Source organism: Ipomoea triloba, chromosome 6, assembly GCF_003576645.1.
Source record: "Ipomoea triloba cultivar NCNSP0323 chromosome 6, ASM357664v1".
Taxonomy (NCBI): Eukaryota; Viridiplantae; Streptophyta; class Magnoliopsida; order Solanales; family Convolvulaceae; genus Ipomoea; species Ipomoea triloba.
Window position 1 is genome coordinate 9,156,280 of NC_044921.1, and position 18,694 is coordinate 9,174,973.

Below are 18,694 nucleotides of genomic sequence, written 5' to 3' on the forward strand. Positions count from 1 at the left end.
CCCATTACTTGACTCAATTTTCCCTTCATTACCATCCTTATTTGAGCCCATACTCATTTCATTCTGCTGATCAATCACGTCTCGCTGCTCAATCGTATCAAGGCAATCAACATTTTGACCATGATCAGTTGTAACCAATGCAGAACACGGATTAATCTCAACATTTGTATTACTCTTTTCAGTCGGCACAACCACACCATCCAACGAAACATTTTCAGCTAGTTGCTTTTCAAGAATAGAGACGACATTAACACAAACGGGATTCCCACTATCATATTTAGATACCATATTAAAATTATGGTCACGGGCTGAAACATCATGATCACCAACAATCTGTCCCTTTCTCAATAACTCAGTAGGTAATGAGGATAAATTGCCGACATTTTCACCCTCACCCGACACAATTTTAACCCCGAAATTATTTTCCTCCTCCCTCCTATGAAGGTTTTTCTCAACATTTGACAACGGACATGCAGTAGTAATATGTTTTTTCACTTCCACAGCTGGAGCAAAAGGGAGGCAAGTATTCATAAATAATGTGTTGGTTCCACATGGCACCTTCGGGCATTTTGAAGGAGACAGTTTCAATTGGTTGAATTGAACAGTCCATCTCCACAAGGATCCTTGCAAAATCCCTTCTATTTTTTTCCAATGTAAATATGTCCATAAACATGGGCTTGCCAAGTTTAGAAGCAATACGACTAAGGGCTTTATGGTGCCAACATTTCTTCAGAAGCACCGGTAGTTTAATCCAGACTGGTAGGAATCAAAATGCATTGGATCCCAACATATAATCCTCTTGAAGCTTTTCAAGAAAAAGTCTTTTACCAAAAAGGTGGTAAGGATCTCCAGCCATAATAGTCTCTCTATCCTCCTTCTTCTTAAATCTGAACTAGACATGATCGTTTAATTCATACAGAGCTTTGCAGTCCACCATCCAACTCTTTACCATTTGTAATATGGTTCTCATACCAGGGAACTTCCCTGTAAACTTTCCAATAAGGCAGTATGTTTTCTCTTCCTCAAGGATTTCATCCTTACCAAGCTGAAAAATATCTTCCTCATACTCCAAGAACTCAAGTTTACATTCATCACTTTCCAAAACAGATTTTGATATCACTATGTTGAATAGGTGTTGCATATTATTAATGGGATTATGGTTTTGTTTTTGGACACATTTTGTTCTCTTGGTACCAAACACCTCATCCCTCTCATTTACCTCTTCATCAGACACTGTGTCTTTCGACCCAACGGTACAAGAAAATAGAGGGTTCGCTACTTTCACAATGATCAGACCTTGCCTGGAGACTTGCGTTAGCCCTCAACACTGGTTGTGTATTTCACGACCTGTTGGTTACTATGAACCACCATGTTACCCACCAACCTAGCAGACGACACCTCATTCCTAACCCCTGGTCTGTTCGACCTTATAGTTCTAACTGGTGGGTCTTTCCCAAATGATGCATGACAACCGACGACCATTAACACTGACAAAACTCCAACAAGGGAAGTCTGACTAGTCGATTGCACCATTATAGAACCCACAACCATGCACAAATTATTAATAGACGGCTTAGCCACCCCATTCGACAAGGGCTAGCTTGACGCCATTGGAAAGAACTTGTCAGAATAACAATAGTATGCGCCGATTTACACAGGCAGGTTAGCTGGTAAAATCACAAGTCCTGTCCTCACATCCAGGTTAACCGGAGATAATCGCAACAAAAAACTTAAAAAATAATAGAGCGGCGACCACTTACCTTAGTCGCGACGGATGAATATATGAAAGTTTCAGGCTTCTACAGTTTACGATTGATGAACCACCGGACGGAGCGATTTTTCTATTTTTTTTTATTAACGAGGTAAACTCCACTCCTGACCGTGTGAGTAGTGAGTAAATTCTCACCCTGTGACACTAGCCGACAAAGGACCACAAGGAGGTAGACCATCCTAGGTTACCCATAGCTGATCAGCTCAAACCCAAGGGCTTGAAGTTCGAACCCACGACCTCTCGGCTGCAGGTGTAACTCTCTTACCACTTCGGTTGCCCTTACGAGCACAGAGCGATTTTTCTAAATTCTATAGGTGGTAGTGCATGGTCGTTCTTAGTTGGTGGAGTGATTTGTCTGGTTCATTCTGTTAACGAACGAGACATCAGCCTGCTAACAAGCTATGTAGAGGTATCCCTCTGTGGCCAACTTCTTAGAGGGACTACGACCTTTCAAGCCGCGGAAGTTTGAGGCAATAACAGGTTTATGATACCCTTAGATGTTCTGAGTCGCACGCTCGCTACACTGATGTATTCAACGAGCATATAGCCTTAGCCGACAGGCCTGAGTAATCTTTGAAATTTCATCGTGATGGGATAGATTATTGCAATTGTTGGTCTTCAACGAGGAATTCCTAGTAAGCACGAGTCATCAGCTCGCGTTGACTATGTCCCTACCCTTTGTACAGACCGCCCGTCGCTCCTACTGATTGAATGATCCAGTGAAGTGTTCGGATCACGGTGATGTGGCAATTCGCTGCCCGCTACGTCGTGAGAAGTCCACTGAACCTTATCATTTATAGGAAAGAGAAGTCGTAATAAGGTTTCCGTAGGTGAACCTACGAAAGGATCATTGTTGAAACCTGCACAGTAGAACGACCACAGAACATGTTTATTATCTAATCTTCTCGTCCGAACACATCCCTCCTCCTCGTGGGAGGACTTGTCTCTGGCAATTAACGAATCCCCGGCGTGGAACATGCCATGGAATACTGTATTGAGATGGAAAATCGCTCGTGCGCCATTTTTGTGGATCGCTTGGGAGGCGTTGGCGTCTTACTTAATAAAATACGACTCTCAACAACAAATGTCTTAGCTCTCGCATCAATGAAGAACGTAGCGATATGCGATACTTGATGTGAATTGCATAATCACGTGAACTATCGAGTCTTTGAACGCAAGTTGCGCCAAAGCCGTTAGGCCGATGGCACGTCTGCCTAGGCATCACGCATCGCGTCTCCCCCCCTACTTGACCCTTGGTCGAGTGCGAGGAGTGGATGTTGGCCTCCCGTGTCCCAACTAGTAGCGCGGCTGGCCAAAATACGAGTCCTTGGCGACGGACATCACGACGAGTGGTGGTCGTACCTAGTGTGCATATCTTCGCGTCATGTCCCGTCATTCTTTGGTGAATGACCCAAATGAGACCCCTTAGTGCGGCTCACCGACTGCGACCCCAACCCAGGCGAGATTACCTGCTAAGTTTATGCATATCAATAAGCGGAGGAAAAGAAACTTACAAGGATTCCCTTAGTAACAACGAGTGAACCAGAAACAACCCAGCCTTAGAATCGGACGACCTCGTTGTTCGAATTGTAGTCTGGATAAGCGCCCTTAGTGGCGGACCGGGAAGTAGGGGAGAGTTTTTTTTTCTTTTTTTTTTCTTTTTTTTTTCTTTGATTTATGTTCTGTTAAGGAAACCATAAAATATTTTTTTTCCAAAAAAATAGATTTTCATAAAATGACTCATTTCCCGTGAAATAATTTAATTTGCTAATGTTTGGCTAAAGGTCATATAACTATGGGTGCGTTTGGTTTGCACATTGGAATCGGAATCGGAATGGGTATCAAATACTTGGTAAGGATAATGGGTTTTGGTGAAAGTATTTAGCATGTTTGGTAGTTGGGTGGAATGAGAATGATTATTAATAGTTGGGGAAGAAATGATGAAGGAAAATGAAACTCTTATTTAATAAGGTATGAGTTTTCTTATTAATAGGGTATTCCAAACCCATAGTAGCATTTTCAAAACCTATCAACCAAACACTAGCAATTACTTTCATACCCATTCCTTATGCCTAAACCCACCAACCAAACACACCCTATATTTTTCTGTTTGTCTAAAAGTTAAGAAATTGCACTTTTCATATTTAGTACATTTTCTTGAAAATGAACATTTTATTAGTTATAAAATAATAATAATAATAATAATAATAATAATAATTTTACAATTTCCTCCAACCAAATAATGAAATTGTACATTACATGAAAGTTGGTAGGAATGAAATTACAATACCATCTTACCAAACCCCCCATTATTGTCGTCGTCGTTGTGATGGACAATATTTACATTAAGTATCTAGTTTTAGTCTTTTTGTATAGATTTAGACTTATAAGATAGATAGCTATGACTAAAGAAACCATTTTTTTGGATACTACATTGTAACAAAGTCAGTAGTACTCAAAAAAAAAAAGAAAAAAAAAAAAAAAAAAACNTTTTTTTTTTCTTTTTTTTTTCTTTGATTTATGTTCTGTTAAGGAAACCATAAAATATTTTTTTTCCAAAAAAATAGATTTTCATAAAATGACTCATTTCCCGTGAAATAATTTAATTTGCTAATGTTTGGCTAAAGGTCATATAACTATGGGTGCGTTTGGTTTGCACATTGGAATCGGAATCGGAATGGGTATCAAATACTTGGTAAGGATAATGGGTTTTGGTGAAAGTATTTAGCATGTTTGGTAGTTGGGTGGAATGAGAATGATTATTAATAGTTGGGGAAGAAATGATGAAGGAAAATGAAACTCTTATTTAATAAGGTATGAGTTTTCTTATTAATAGGGTATTCCAAACCCATAGTAGCATTTTCAAAACCTATCAACCAAACACTAGCAATTACTTTCATACCCATTCCTTATGCCTAAACCCACCAACCAAACACACCCTATATTTTTCTGTTTGTCTAAAAGTTAAGAAATTGCACTTTTCATATTTAGTACATTTTCTTGAAAATGAACATTTTATTAGTTATAAAATAATAATAATAATAATAATAATAATAATAATTTTACAATTTCCTCCAACCAAATAATGAAATTGTACATTACATGAAAGTTGGTAGGAATGAAATTACAATACCATCTTACCAAACCCCCCATTATTGTCGTCGTCGTTGTGATGGACAATATTTACATTAAGTATCTAGTTTTAGTCTTTTTGTATAGATTTAGACTTATAAGATAGATAGCTATGACTAAAGAAACCATTTTTTTGGATACTACATTGTAACAAAGTCAGTAGTACTCAAAAAAAAAAAGAAAAAAAAAAAAAAAGAAACCATTTCCCATGGCTTTGGTCAAAGATGGCTTGGACAAGGGCGGATCCAATACTTTTTTGAGTTGGGACGAAAAATTAAAACAAATAAGGTAGTTTGAAAAATAAAAATGAAACACTTAGAAACACAACCATAAATATGGTTGAATATGAATGAAAAATCAAACCACGTATGACTTTATTAAAAAAATACATGCATAACAAAATATGAAGCATAATTAGAAAACACACTATAAATCATACATTTCACTATTAATATAAAAGAAGGCTTACACATCTTATATTCTAAAGAATAAAAATGAAAAAAATATTGAATATGAGCGAAAAATCAAAACATATAAAAAAATATTCATAACAAAATATGAAACATAATTATAAAACACATTATAAATCATACATCTCACTTTGCGCATCTTATATTTTAAAGAATAAAAATAAAAATACCAATGATATTCAACCCCTTAACATTTCTTACATTATGGACATAAGTTATCATCTAACCTATCTCATATTTTGATTATTTGTATCTAAACATGTCCTATATGTATACACAAGGGATATTATATATTGGGATAAGGTGGGTGTGGGAATGGGGGACAATTGTCCCCACTGTCCCATTGTAGGCCCCTGTCCTTGGCCATGGACCCCATAAGATGAAGAAAAGTAGAAATTAAAAAATTCATCCCATTGTTTTCTTTGTCTTATTTTACTGTTTTTTTTTTAATTTTAAAAAATTACAGGAAAAAAGAAGAAATATTTTTTGTTTCACATTAATACCAAATAAGATATTGGTATTTGATGTTGCATTTAAAATGTTGTTTTTCTATTTTTTGAGAGGAAAATGTTGTTTTTCTAATTTAATGGATTAATGCTCTATTTGGTAGAGTTTATTTTAAATTTTATTGTTTATTTTAAGTTAAAATAAACTATAAGGGCATTTACGTACCATGATTCTCCAACTTTCTCTCTAAATTGTGGGTCCAACTCTTCCACATCACTTTATAATCTCTATCATATTTTAACCAATCCTTCTCATTTTTTCTCAATTTTTGTGGGCCCTACGCATTCAAACTCCTACACATAATATACAGAGTATTATTTAATAATGAAATAAAAAATTTGAAATCAAATGTTAAAGGAATAAGGTTCAAATTGGTCATTGAACGAAACGTGAAAGTGCAATTTGGGCCTTATTCTAATTTTAAATACTATATTTTCTTTTGAAATACTATATATACCAACAATTAAATTTAAAAATAAAATTTAATATAGAAATTTAACAAAAAATATATATATCAAGCTGTTGGTGAGTTGATTTTGCATTAACAAAACAAAAAGAAAAATACTTAATGGACTCCCAACTTTTACTCTCACTTGTATTGAAATTTGATTGGAAAAATAAAAAAATGGAATGAGTAAATATCACGATCCCCTAATCTCCTATTAAATTAAGCAATCAAGGCATATCATGTCATAATAAGGTGTAGAAAAATAAGAGTATGAATTGAGAGTCCATGTAGAATTACTCAGACAAAAATAAGTGATTGTTGGTTAACAAAACAAAATATTCTTTAAAAATAATATATATCATATAGTGGGGGATAGGCTATCCCCTTCGCGTGGTGCGTGATATGCTTTTTCTCCATTTGTTTTCTTATACTCTTTTTAACATTTCTCTCTTTTTTTTTATTTTTTTATTTTTTTTTCCTCTTTGGTTGGAGATGCCCTAAGTTCTGTTTGGTAAAACATGTGGAGTTTAAAATAATACTAGTAAATTATTTTAGAATGCTACCAAAATAGCGTTTCAAAATAAGCTTATGACTTTTTATTACTCCGTATTTTATTTACAAAAGCAACACTATCTACCTTTAATCAATCAAAATCCTATCATCTTAATTTATATTTTTTATGTTTTATTTAAAAATACATTTATTAGCTAATTCAACAATTAATTTGTATTAAACATTTTTAATTTCAATTAGTTAGCTTATTAGCTACTAAAATTTATGCTTTTAAATAACTTTTCAACTAAGGGTGTGTTTTGTAACCCGTAAAATGACTTTCGAAAAATGTTTTCCGAATTTTTGGTGTTTGGCAACGTCCGAAAAATGCGGTTAATGGAAAATATTTTTCGTTGACCAAGGAAAATTAGTTCATTTTTCTAGAAAATGACTTACAGATTTTTTTTTTCCCGGAATCATCAAAATGGCCGTTTCGCATGTTCTCGGCCAAATCCAAGTCATATCACCCATGGCCGTGGACCAAGGAGGTGGGAAAGCCGGCGGAAACAGGTTGATTCTACGTTTTTTTTTCTATTTTTTAATAAATAACATTATTTTAATATTATTATAATTTTTTATATTTTAAATAAAATAATTACAATGTTTAATTATACAATTTTACCAATTTCCCAGAAAATGAACCAAACACACAAAGACAGTTTTTCAGAATACATTCGAACACTAGAAATGATACTATTTTTCTGAAAAATGACTCATTTTTCAGAAAATATTTTTCAAAAGTCATTTCCTTATTTTCAAACGGATCCTAAGTGTGCTAAACATAGTAATTATTAAGTTTTTTACCCAAAAAACATAAAAATAATTATAATAATCAATAAAAAAGGAAAAAATTATCGTCATAACAGCTGGTTTTTAACGTTGTGAAAAAAATTCAAAAAAGGTGCTCCGTATAACGAGGAAAATAAAGGCGGGAAGATGAAGAGCATTATATTGTCAGGATCCAATTGAATTTCATTTCAGTATAAAAATTTGGTAGCGCTGTCTCTCTCTGTCCGCTCTAGTCCTCTACTGCATAGTGCATACCTCTCCTCATTTTAAACCCTAATTCAAAATTTGAGTTCAGTGAGTGTGTACTAGCATGGAGGGCAGGCGGAGGAGTGCAAGAATCCAGATGTTGGAGAAAAAAGCTCCTCCTCCTCCAACGGATAGTTCCGACCCAGAGCTAGAGGAGGGAGTGGATGATGGGAGTAGAAGGAAGGTTTACAAGCGAAGAAGAACGGATATAGCTCCCACTTCCAAACCAAAGCCAAAGACAAAGCCAAAGCCAAAGCTGCCCAATGACGGATCTACCGCTTCGGATTCCATCTCCCCAGCTGCTGTCTCCAGTGGCGCCGGCTACTATCTAGCTCCCACTATTGACGGGAATGAGAAACCCCCTTCTCTCAAGGTGACGGAGACCATTCGTCTTTTCAACAAGCATTATTTGCACTTTGTCCAGGTATATCAACATTCGATCCGCTTTTCAAAACCCAAATAATTGCTGCACAGCACTCTAACGACCTCTGTCACTACACCACACCATTTTCTTTGTTGGCCGGGCTGTACATAGGAGGAAGATTTAAGGTGTAAGAAATTGGAAGCAGATAAGGCGACTAAAAATTCAAAGGTCAGTATAATTTTGTCAACATCGAAATCTTATTTGTCATGCTTTAAGTTGTAAAATGCTTTGCCGTTGATTGTGTGCTCAGAAAAATAATGCTGTTGGCGAAGATGATGCAAAACGACCTTCTAAGAGACCTGATCTAAAAGCAGTCTCTAAGGTACTCTCTCCTTTAGGTAGTTTGTGACTGTGTGTATGCTTTGTCTCATCTGCTCATCTATTGTGTTTCTTAGTTGTTCAATACTCTTCATAGACTTAGCTCTGTTGGACTGAATGGTGTTCATGATGCGCTCCAGAAGTTGGAAAAAAAAATTGTCCCATTCATTACTTTTTACTCCTAACATATAAAAAGACACACTGGCATGGGGATGTTGAAGTGACTAAAACGTCAATAGCAAACATAAAATGGCCTCTAAACTTATATAGTTGAAGTATGTTGCTTGCTACTAGTATTTTGTAAAACATTATTCCATAGTAAGATTATATGGATGGAGGCAGTTCTCATGTGTTCAGAGTCCTACTACAATTCCCTATTTCTTGCACATCCAAATATGACTGCCTTTTTAGACAGACCATTGCAGTTGTGCTTTACAGCTTGACTTTGTGCTTTAAGTTTTGGGAACCCTTCCTTTGATGTTTGCTTTGTGTTACGCGAATGGATTTGTACAATATATAGTTTGGGTTTCAGTGGTCTATGGCATGACACTTAAATCAAATGCTTGCAGATGATGCAGAATAAAGAGATAATTAATGCTACTAAAAGATTTGGTGCCATCCCAGGTTTGTGGTTTTAACCTTTTCTTTTGTTAATGTGTTGTCCATGATGACTTTTATAAATGAAATGAGCTTATTCCAATAGAGTTCTATTACATGTAATCCCAAATTTTACCCCCTCAATTTTACTCTCTGATGTGATTTATTTTGATAAGCTATTTTTTTCATGTGGGTCCCAATACAAGTGTCTAAATTAAAATTGTGTGGGAGTAAAAGTTTGGAGTATAAAGTGGGAGTACACATAGTATTTTCCATTCCAATATTCCCAAAGCATATGAGTGAATTGTCTTTATAGTGAGCAATTTTAATTTAATTTTTTTGCACTTTATGGTATTATATTTATGGAGATTCTATTGAAAACTATTTGACTGGATGTGTTGGAGTCATTGCTTGTTTACTTTTTAGATAAGCAAATTAACTTAATAAAAATCACTAATGTGATGTTTGGTTTGTGGAATATATTGGGAATGGAATGTCATTCTGTGGAATAGGTTTATTTTGTTGTTTGGTTTGGTTTTTACTGCAAGGAATAGAATTCCATGGTATGGTTTATTCTCTTTACCATGGGAATAGGCATTTCCAAGGCCCCCTTGGTATTAGCTATTATGTATTCTTTTTATTAATCCAAAAATACCCCTATAAATCTTGTGTGTGTGTGTATGTATACACTATATGCATATATTGTACAATATATATTTTTTCATTCTTGTTTGTTATTTGTATATATTGCCTTGACTTTTATTTTTATTTTGTTTAGTATTTTGTTATTTTATAGTGGATGAGTATGCCTATATTTATATGTGTTTTATTTTGAATAAGGGTAATTGGGTTATTTAAATGATATTCCTTTATTTATTTCATAGTCCAACCAAACACAAGAATAAGATTCCTTATATAATTCAATGTTTATTTCCATTATGAACCAAATAGTAGAATAGTATTCATATTATATTCTTTATTCTATTCTTGTTAGAATTCTATTCTATTCCCTTTATTTTTATTCTTTGAACCAAACGCCACATAAGGGGTTGCAACCCAAGTGCATTATTGGGTAACTATGTATAACATTTTCTTATAAAAAAAGGTAAAGTGCATGTAATAATGCAGGGCCCTAGCCCAATCGTAGAATATAATAGTTTTTTATTTTTAGTGTTTGGAAACATCTTTTGACCTAATAAGTAATAAACTTGCTTGGTACTTGTAGGGTGGGTTAGTTGTGGAAAATTTTGCTCTGTATGGTACTATTGTTCTTGTAGAAAGGCTTGGTTGTGGTTAATACTCTTGGCTCTCTTATCCTAATTAATAATTTGAATGTCCTTAACTCCATCAGTGAGACAATTACCATAAGAAATTCACAAGGGTTCTAGGTGTAATTCTTGTTGAGAAAAGAAATTACAAATAATTAGGAGTTGAACTATCATAGGAATGTAAAGTATTAAGAAACTATTTCCTAAATTTAGAAGGAAAAACCAAAGTTATCAATATTATATATTTCCTTTGTCTCAATTTAATGTTTGGTTTGGTTAATGAGGTTTGATTGAAACTATATACAATTCAAATATTTGTAATATTTAGTTTATAAAATTCATGTATTTGGAAATTACATAAAAAGTACTATTTAATACAAAAAAAAACTGAATTTACAAATTATAAGAAAATTTTAAAGAAAATAAACAAATAAAGAAGAGTTCTTCATGAATGGCATTACACCCCTATGTTTTGTTCTAATAAGAGAACTATACCAGGATTGTTCTTCAAGTTTATAGGAGAATAAAATCCGAAAGGAACTGTTCATACCATTGGAGAAGAAATATAGAGAGTGAAGTCTTGTTTGTTCTTATAAAGTAAAGAACAGTGTTGGAATAGAGAGTTACAAGGCTTCAAAGATAATTTCTTGATTTAGCACAATGTTGAAACATACTATTTTCAGTTTTAATAATACGGGATTAATTTGCTTTCCTGGTGCAGGGATTGAAGTTGGGCATCAATTTTTTTCACGATGTGAGATGGTTGTAATAGGATTCCATAGCCATTGGCTCAATGGCATTGATTACATTGGACAATCCAAACAACGGGTACTATGTCTTTGGGCGTGATGCTTCAACTTTGTTTCACAAGATTTTGCTTTTGATTTTGAGCAATATAATTTTTTGTGTTCACTGCTTTTGCCTTCCTTGTTACATGGAGATAAAGGGTGCCTTTTTGAAGTAGATAGTGATGTTAAAATCTAAGAGCATCATTTTATTTGCTACTCAACTCTGTTCTCTTTGTTATATATATATATATATATATATATATATATATATATATATATATATATATATATGGGTAATGTTTCAATGTGACCACCTCTTGTGAGACTGTGCAAACCAACATGGTTGCACACAAGCTACTCTAGGGTACATTGTGTGCTTGGAATTTTAGATTGTGTGCATTCATGTACAAGTTTTCATGGCCTCATGGGGGGAGGTGGTCTCATTTGATTACTTGTGATAATTTGGTTAAGGTTCTTGTTTAATTCTTGCACTGTGTTGGGATCTCATAGTATGCCAAAGGGTTTATAGGCTACTCTAAATTTCAAGTTTTAATTGCAGGTAGTTTCATTAACCTTTAAGTGGCTACCACATTCTTCCTTCGCTATTAATCATTTTCCAAATGTGATGGTCATTTTAAGCTTTTGTTTTTAACTTGGTGAGGTTAAATATTTGTCCCTTAGTTCTAAACTTCTTGCTTTTGTAGGAGTTTAGCGGTTATAGAATGCCTCTTGCAACAGCCATTGTATTATCTGGCCAATATGAGGATGACCAGGACAACTATGAGGAAGTTGTCTACACAGGTCAAGGTGGCAATGACCTGTTAGGAAATAAACGCCAGATAAAAGATCAAGTCATGCAAAGGGGTAACCTAGCCCTCAAGGTTTTTAATTTTCTTTTCTCTATTACTTTCTTCATTTATATCTTCTTTATGGCATAATGGGTTCAATGGAGATAATATTTCTTATTCCATTTTCTATAAACTGGGTTAAAAGGCATCTTTGGCTGGTGGCCAACTTCACTCTTGTATAACAAACTAGTTGAGTTAGCAATCTGTTCTTTCATTGCGATAATAAATTCAATACTAACACTGGATTTTACTATTCTTTCAGAAAACAGATTAAAGTTTGACTAAAAAATTCATCATCAATGTGCTTATCTGACAAATGAAAAGTTCCTTTACCATGATAGGTAGTAGATGAGCTTATAATTAAAAGAAGAATGAATGTAATATGATTTGTTAAGAGTCCCACATTGAAAATATAAGTGAGAACATATGTGTTTATAATAGAAAAGAGTATTTTTGGTATTATAGTATAATTAGGAATAGTTAATATAGGGGGTACCCTAGGAAGAATGGCTATTCCCTCCTGCAAAGGGAATAGCTCATTCTCAAACAATGGAATATGTATATTCCTGGGAATGGGGGAACACCTATTCAATGAATCAAACATGCTATAAGTATATTGGTGTAACAAGGATTGAGTTTTTGTTGTTTTTTTTTTTTTGTTCATATTTACAGAACTGCATGGAGCAATCTGTACCTGTTCGAGTAGTCCGTGGACACCGATGCCCAAATAGTTACGTGGGTAAGGTTTACACATATGATGGCTTGTACCAGGTGATGCTCTTTCAAGTTTTCATCAATAGTTAGCTGTTAGTACATGCAATGCTGCCAAGTTCATGGGAGTTGTCTTTATTTGTTGATTTTTGAATTTGTAGGTAATAAAATTTTGGGCTGAGAAAGGCATATCTGGATTCACAGTCTTTAAATTTCGCCTTAAACGTATTGAAGGACAGCCTCCCTTGACTTCAAATCAGGTTTTCTATTTGTTTTGCTTTGGCTAGTGGATTAATTACTCTGTTAGTAATTTTTATATGGTTTTATAATGTACATACATACATTTATATTCATAAATAACTATTGGTTATGACTTGAGAGTTGTATACATGATATGATGTTGCTATTTGCTTTTTCTTTTTAATTTTTTTTTTCCAGATAAATCAGTTTTTATTTCGTAGTGCCAATGCTTGCTTGTTTCTTTTTTGAACAACACATTTTCCTTATGTTCTTTATGTGCTCTGAAAAACTGCATGTATTATGTGCCAAACAGGCTGATGAAATTGTAAGGTAGAAGAAATTAGCTCTTGTTTTGGTGAGTGATTTAACTGGTTGTCTTCAGCAATTATTTGGGAGGTGTCTAACAGTCTAAGTTGGTATATGATGTGGGTGTTTTTTCCCACTAGAGGCATTATGACAATCACTTTTGCTGAATCAGCCAAATCCCTAGATTCAAACCCATTTCCCTCTCTTGCATCACCTCTATCCCATCCCATCTGCCACTGTAAATCTAGAACTGTGGGCAGTGTAAACATAATGCTGCTGAAAAACATCACTCCATGTTAACCATCGCTACTGTGCTTGCTGGTCAAATAAATCAGTTACCTTAGTTTCACCTCAACTCTTCACTCACTTGACATCAGAAAATATTTTTATTTTTTAAAAAAGAAGCTGAAGATCACACTTCCTTTCTCTTCCAAGCCAAGTCATCTTTGTATTTCAGCATGTGTTCTTTAGCATCAAGTCCAAACCCTTATCAATCCAAATATATTTCATCCTTTGAGGAATTCAACCTTGGAGGCTAATTCTTACTCCAACTTGGATGTCAAGCCCAGGCTCATGGACTAGCTTAAGAAGCTCACCACTGCAATTTCTCCAACTAAGAAGCCCATATCTATTCTTTTTCCTTTGCCCTGTTGTGAGTTTGGTGCCTTCAATATTTGTTGCTAGTCATCCGTCTGCAAGCCACATGTTTTATTTAATGGGATGAGGACCCAACAATCTTATGGTGCAGTAGGTGTTTGTAGGGGATGTGATACACTCGTGGTGTAATGTTATTGCATTTGTTATTATTATTATTGTTGTTATTATAGTGGGTAGTTATAACAAGTAACGGGACAATAGATCTGGCAATTATGGACACGATCTGTTAACATGACACGGAAATAATGGGTTAGTGTTTAGTTTTAATGTGTCCCGTGTCATTAACGGGTTGACTCGTTAAGGACTCGTTATGTTTCGTTTCTTAACGGGTTAACCTGTTAAACCTATTAACGTGTTAACCCGTTAAGAACTATTGTCATTTAGGTAAGAAACATTATCATGAATGAGATTACTAAAGATATCATGAATATGATTAAGGATGGATTTACTAAATTAGGCTAAGATCCTACACCAAATGTTCAATAATATGAAATTTGAATTTTTATTGTGTTTAATTTTGTTCTAAAAACTAGTATGGATTTCTTTAATTATGATTTTTGGATATTATTTTTTCATTTTATGAATGTTATAAATTGATTTTTTTTTTGTTTGATGGATTGAAGTGTAGGCTTTTATTTATTTTATATGACATAACTTTAAATTTTAATTTTTTAATATATTAATAGGTTTAGCGGGTTTAAACGTGTTTTGTGTCATATCGTGTTTAGACGACCCGAAATTTGTTAACAAAATGTGTCTATCATGCCAACTTGTTTAACTCGTTAACAAATTGTGTTCGTGTTAAAAATTTGAACCTGTTAACGTGTTGTGTTCGTGTTTAACCATATTGTGTTTGTGTAATTATTGTCGACCTGTTAATGAACCTGTATACACGAATTGCCAGGTCTAGTGGTTAATGGGGTAGTGGGTGGTTGATCATGCATATATATAGCTACCTATGTGAATGTATAAGGACTGAACACTATAATGGACTTGTCTGGTGACAATCTTATCTCTTATCCCCTTTTTGGGAGTTGGGTTGCCACTCGAAACACAACGATGTCTCTTCTCCTTCCACTTTTTGGAGTTTAGCTCTTGACTTGAAGAAGAGCATTTCCATACAACCATAGGGTTGTATTAAGGAGATGGCAACCTCTTCTAGGATCTTGGTTTGGAAGTTGAGAGTGATGTGTCAGTAGTAGTGCTTGATGACTTGGCAATATGGTTTTAGTTTTAGGGTTCAAGGACGTAATTTCATGTTTTATGAGTTGAGGGGTTTGATTGTATTTCCTTGACAAACTCAAGGGCTTATTTGACTCTTATTTCAAGATAAATATGCTAGACTATTGTTGCCATACTTTCTTTAGTGGTTGACTTCAAGCCATGAAAATATGATGATATACTCCTTTTTAAATGTGTGTTTGTGTGTGTGTGTGTGTTTTTTTTTTTTTTTTTTTATAATTGTTTTAAAATAATAATGTTATTCTGGTTTACTTTCTCCCTATCCAGGTTCATTTTGTTCGAGGTCGTATTCCAAATTCAGTCTCTGAAATACGAGGGTATGGATTGTAAGAAGATGCTTTTTAAGTAGTATTACTTCTCAGATGGTGATTTTTGCTATTACAAATTGCTAGGTTGGTATGTGATGATATTTCTGGTGGCCTAGAGGACATCCCCATTCCAGCAACTAATCTGGTTGATGATGAACCCATTCCACCTCCAGGTACTTCTTCTTTCCTAATGTAGTTTTATATTTTTTCCACAATTAAAAGAGGCTCTGTATAAATGTTATGCAAATATTTAAAGGATCTAGATTTATTAGAGAGTGTTTACTTGTTCTACAAGATTAATGCAATGCAAATATGTGGAGATGCTTTATCTATCGGAAAATTTTAATTTCTCTAGGAGCCTTTTGAATTACTAGAATAAGCCTATAATACTAGTCTTTGTAAATTATAATCTTTATTATATGCATTGTGCATAATGCACATGCCTATCTTTCTCTATCCTACTGGCAAGGGGTTTTTACTTAACATGGTATTGAAGCTGTATAGCTTGTGGAGTAGTGAGGGTATTCAAAGGTGCATTTTTTTGTTTCCTTTTTCCACAGTTTTCTCAATTTTCTTTTCCCATCAGAAAAATGATAGAAAAATGGAAAATGTGTTTATCAACATTTATTTTCCATATTATTTTTCAAATGAGAAAATATTGAATTATTTGAATCTCGATTATTTTTCTTCATTTTAACCTAAAAATAATAGTTCTGAAAGGTGACAATAATATTGAATGGTGTGGTCATGTATCCGTGTTGGACTGGGTAGGTTCAAATATTCAAAATTTTGATTGTTAGTTTTGAGTTTTAATTCGGACTATGAATAATATACAAACATGGGTGAAAATGGGTAAAATAATATTGGCTACCTGATTTCCTGAATCCTAATAGGGTGGGTTTGAATAGTTGATAGTTGAGTTTGAAACAAGTTTGGATAGTAGTGAAATTCTTGTGTCCGATACTCAATTGTGTGTGTGCTACCATGTGCATGCATTAAATAGGTTTTGGGGTAATTCGAGTACTATATGGGTAGTGGCAAACGGGTTTAGATTGAGTTTGAGTAATACTCATTCATGTTTTCATAATAGGGTTGATGCTAAGATATTGATTGCTGTCCTTTGTTGGTTTGGATCTGATGTTGTGGAAGAAATCTCCTATAGTTGTGGTTTTTGAGTTTGTTGTTGAGGAAGATGCTTGTGGACTAAAGGGAATTAGAGCTCAAAGATGCCAAGTATATGGATGTTGTGTAAAACTCTTGGTGAGCAAAGTTTGATTCTTTGGAAGACCTTAAATACATGCAGTAATGTACAAAACCGACTATGCTTGAATTCCAAGTATGAGACTGCGTTGGTGATGAGTGAATGCTTGAGTGGCAGACAATGGTGTATGGAGCATCCCATGTTTCAAGTGAAGGGGGAATATGAGGTGTTTCTGTTGTGGAGCATCCCAACTTTCTCTCTAGTCTCTTTTACAACCCATGTCGTATTTACCTTTTTTGTCGGTGGTGGCCTTGGCTGTCTCCCTGACTAGTCTTTTTTAGCCAACGCAGTGCAAAAAACACTCATAGGTTTACTTCACAAAATGTTTGAAGTGCATCAGACACTGCTTTACATTTTAATGCTTCTCATTTTATTATAATTATCCTTTACTTCGCAATGAGTTTGCCAATAATTTATTGTGAATTGTGTCCTGACTAATTGCTTTCTTCGAATTCTGAGTTAACTTGAGGTGTTGCTTTTACTTGATCACACAGGGTTCACTTATACCAAGACTTTGATATGGCCCAAAGATATAGCTATCCCTCCTACTGGCTCTGGATGCAATTGTCGGGGCACGTGTTTTGACCCTAACACTTGTGCTTGTGCAAAGCTGAATGGTTCAGATTTCCCGTATGCAGAGCGAGATGGTGGCAGGTGTGGTTCAAGTTACATATTGTGTTTACACATCTTTATTGTTTTCCTTTTTTCAAGTACATAGAAATATTCGCCATTGCATGTTTCAATGTTCCAATATGATGTTTACCCTTGTCTTACTACTTGATTTGAAAGTGCTACTATGGTCATATCTTTCTAGGCTAATAGAACCCAGGGCTGTGGTTTTTGAATGTGGTCCAAATTGTAAGTGTGGAGGTACTTGCGTCAATCGGACCTCTCAAAGAGGACTAAAGTATCGGCTTGAGGTTATGTGATATGAATATATACTTTTGATATTTTTAAGCATATGTTCCACTTTAAATACTCATGTTCACTTTTTGATCCTGACAGGTCTTTCGTACTCCAAATAAGGGGTGGGGTGTTAGATCATGGGATTATATACCTTCTGGTGCTCCCATTTGTGAATACATTGGGAAACTGATTAAGACTGATCAGATAGATCCCTCTTCTGAAACAAATTATGTTTTTGACATTGACTGCTTGCAAACAATGAAGGGTTTGGATGGAAGAGAGGTAGGGTTTCTGTGTATTCTATATAAAACAACATAAATAAGATTCTACCTGGTGCTGGGCATAAATCTATTTATTAATATATGGGGAATGGTTTTGAGGCAGATTTCCCTCCTTGAACAGATGTGTTTCTGGAATTGTGGTTCTTATAGTTGTGCTCCTTTATATACCTAACATACCAGTTTGAGTGTTTTATGAGTTAATTGATTTGTGCAGAGGCGTTTGAGAGATGTTTCATTGCCTGAGTATGTTGATAATGGTGATGAAAAGGCTCTGGATGCTGCACCAGAGTTCTGCATTGATGGGTTCTCCACTGGTAATATCTCAAGGTTCATCAATCACAGTTGTCAGCCAAATCTTTTTGTACAATGTGTTTTAAGCAATCACCATGACATTAAACTGGCTCGAGTGGTGCTAATGGCTGCTGATAACATTCCTCCACTGCAGGTTTTCAATTCTTTACTGTAGCCACCCGCATGCTTTTCATACATTAGATTATTATTATTATTATTATTTTGTGATTAGAGAATGTATTACTTGTATTTCCTATGTGATATTTTGCAAAGCATACATAAGAGGTAAACTGCTAGTGGCTACTGTGGTTTTTTTTTTTTTTTTTTTTTTTT

At 34.6% G+C, this 18,694-nt stretch overlaps 1 protein-coding gene and 1 non-coding gene across 2 annotated transcripts in view; both read left to right on the forward strand.

The window, feature by feature from the left end:
• Window positions 1-2,840: 2,840 nt before the first annotated feature.
• LOC116023837 lies at window positions 2,841-2,995 on the forward strand. The gene has a single exon (XR_004099431.1). It is a non-coding gene; the product is annotated as a 5.8S ribosomal RNA (ribosomal RNA).
• A 4,863-nt stretch (window positions 2,996-7,858) lies between these two features.
• The window catches only part of LOC116021943 (histone-lysine N-methyltransferase, H3 lysine-9 specific SUVH4), an 11,411-nt gene continuing 575 nt past the window's right edge, over window positions 7,859-18,694 (forward strand). The window contains exons 1-14 of the mRNA XM_031262478.1: window positions 7,859-8,339; window positions 8,451-8,507; window positions 8,590-8,661; window positions 9,227-9,281; window positions 11,244-11,350; window positions 12,015-12,191; window positions 12,831-12,929; window positions 13,031-13,129; window positions 15,582-15,631; window positions 15,707-15,795; window positions 17,378-17,537; window positions 17,698-17,803; window positions 17,889-18,071; window positions 18,285-18,515. Of these exons, the coding sequence (XP_031118338.1) occupies window positions 7,980-8,339; window positions 8,451-8,507; window positions 8,590-8,661; window positions 9,227-9,281; window positions 11,244-11,350; window positions 12,015-12,191; window positions 12,831-12,929; window positions 13,031-13,129; window positions 15,582-15,631; window positions 15,707-15,795; window positions 17,378-17,537; window positions 17,698-17,803; window positions 17,889-18,071; window positions 18,285-18,515 (1,845 nt within the window). The 5' untranslated portion in view covers window positions 7,859-7,979. The remainder of the gene's footprint in view (window positions 8,340-8,450; window positions 8,508-8,589; window positions 8,662-9,226; window positions 9,282-11,243; window positions 11,351-12,014; window positions 12,192-12,830; window positions 12,930-13,030; window positions 13,130-15,581; window positions 15,632-15,706; window positions 15,796-17,377; window positions 17,538-17,697; window positions 17,804-17,888; window positions 18,072-18,284; window positions 18,516-18,694) is intronic.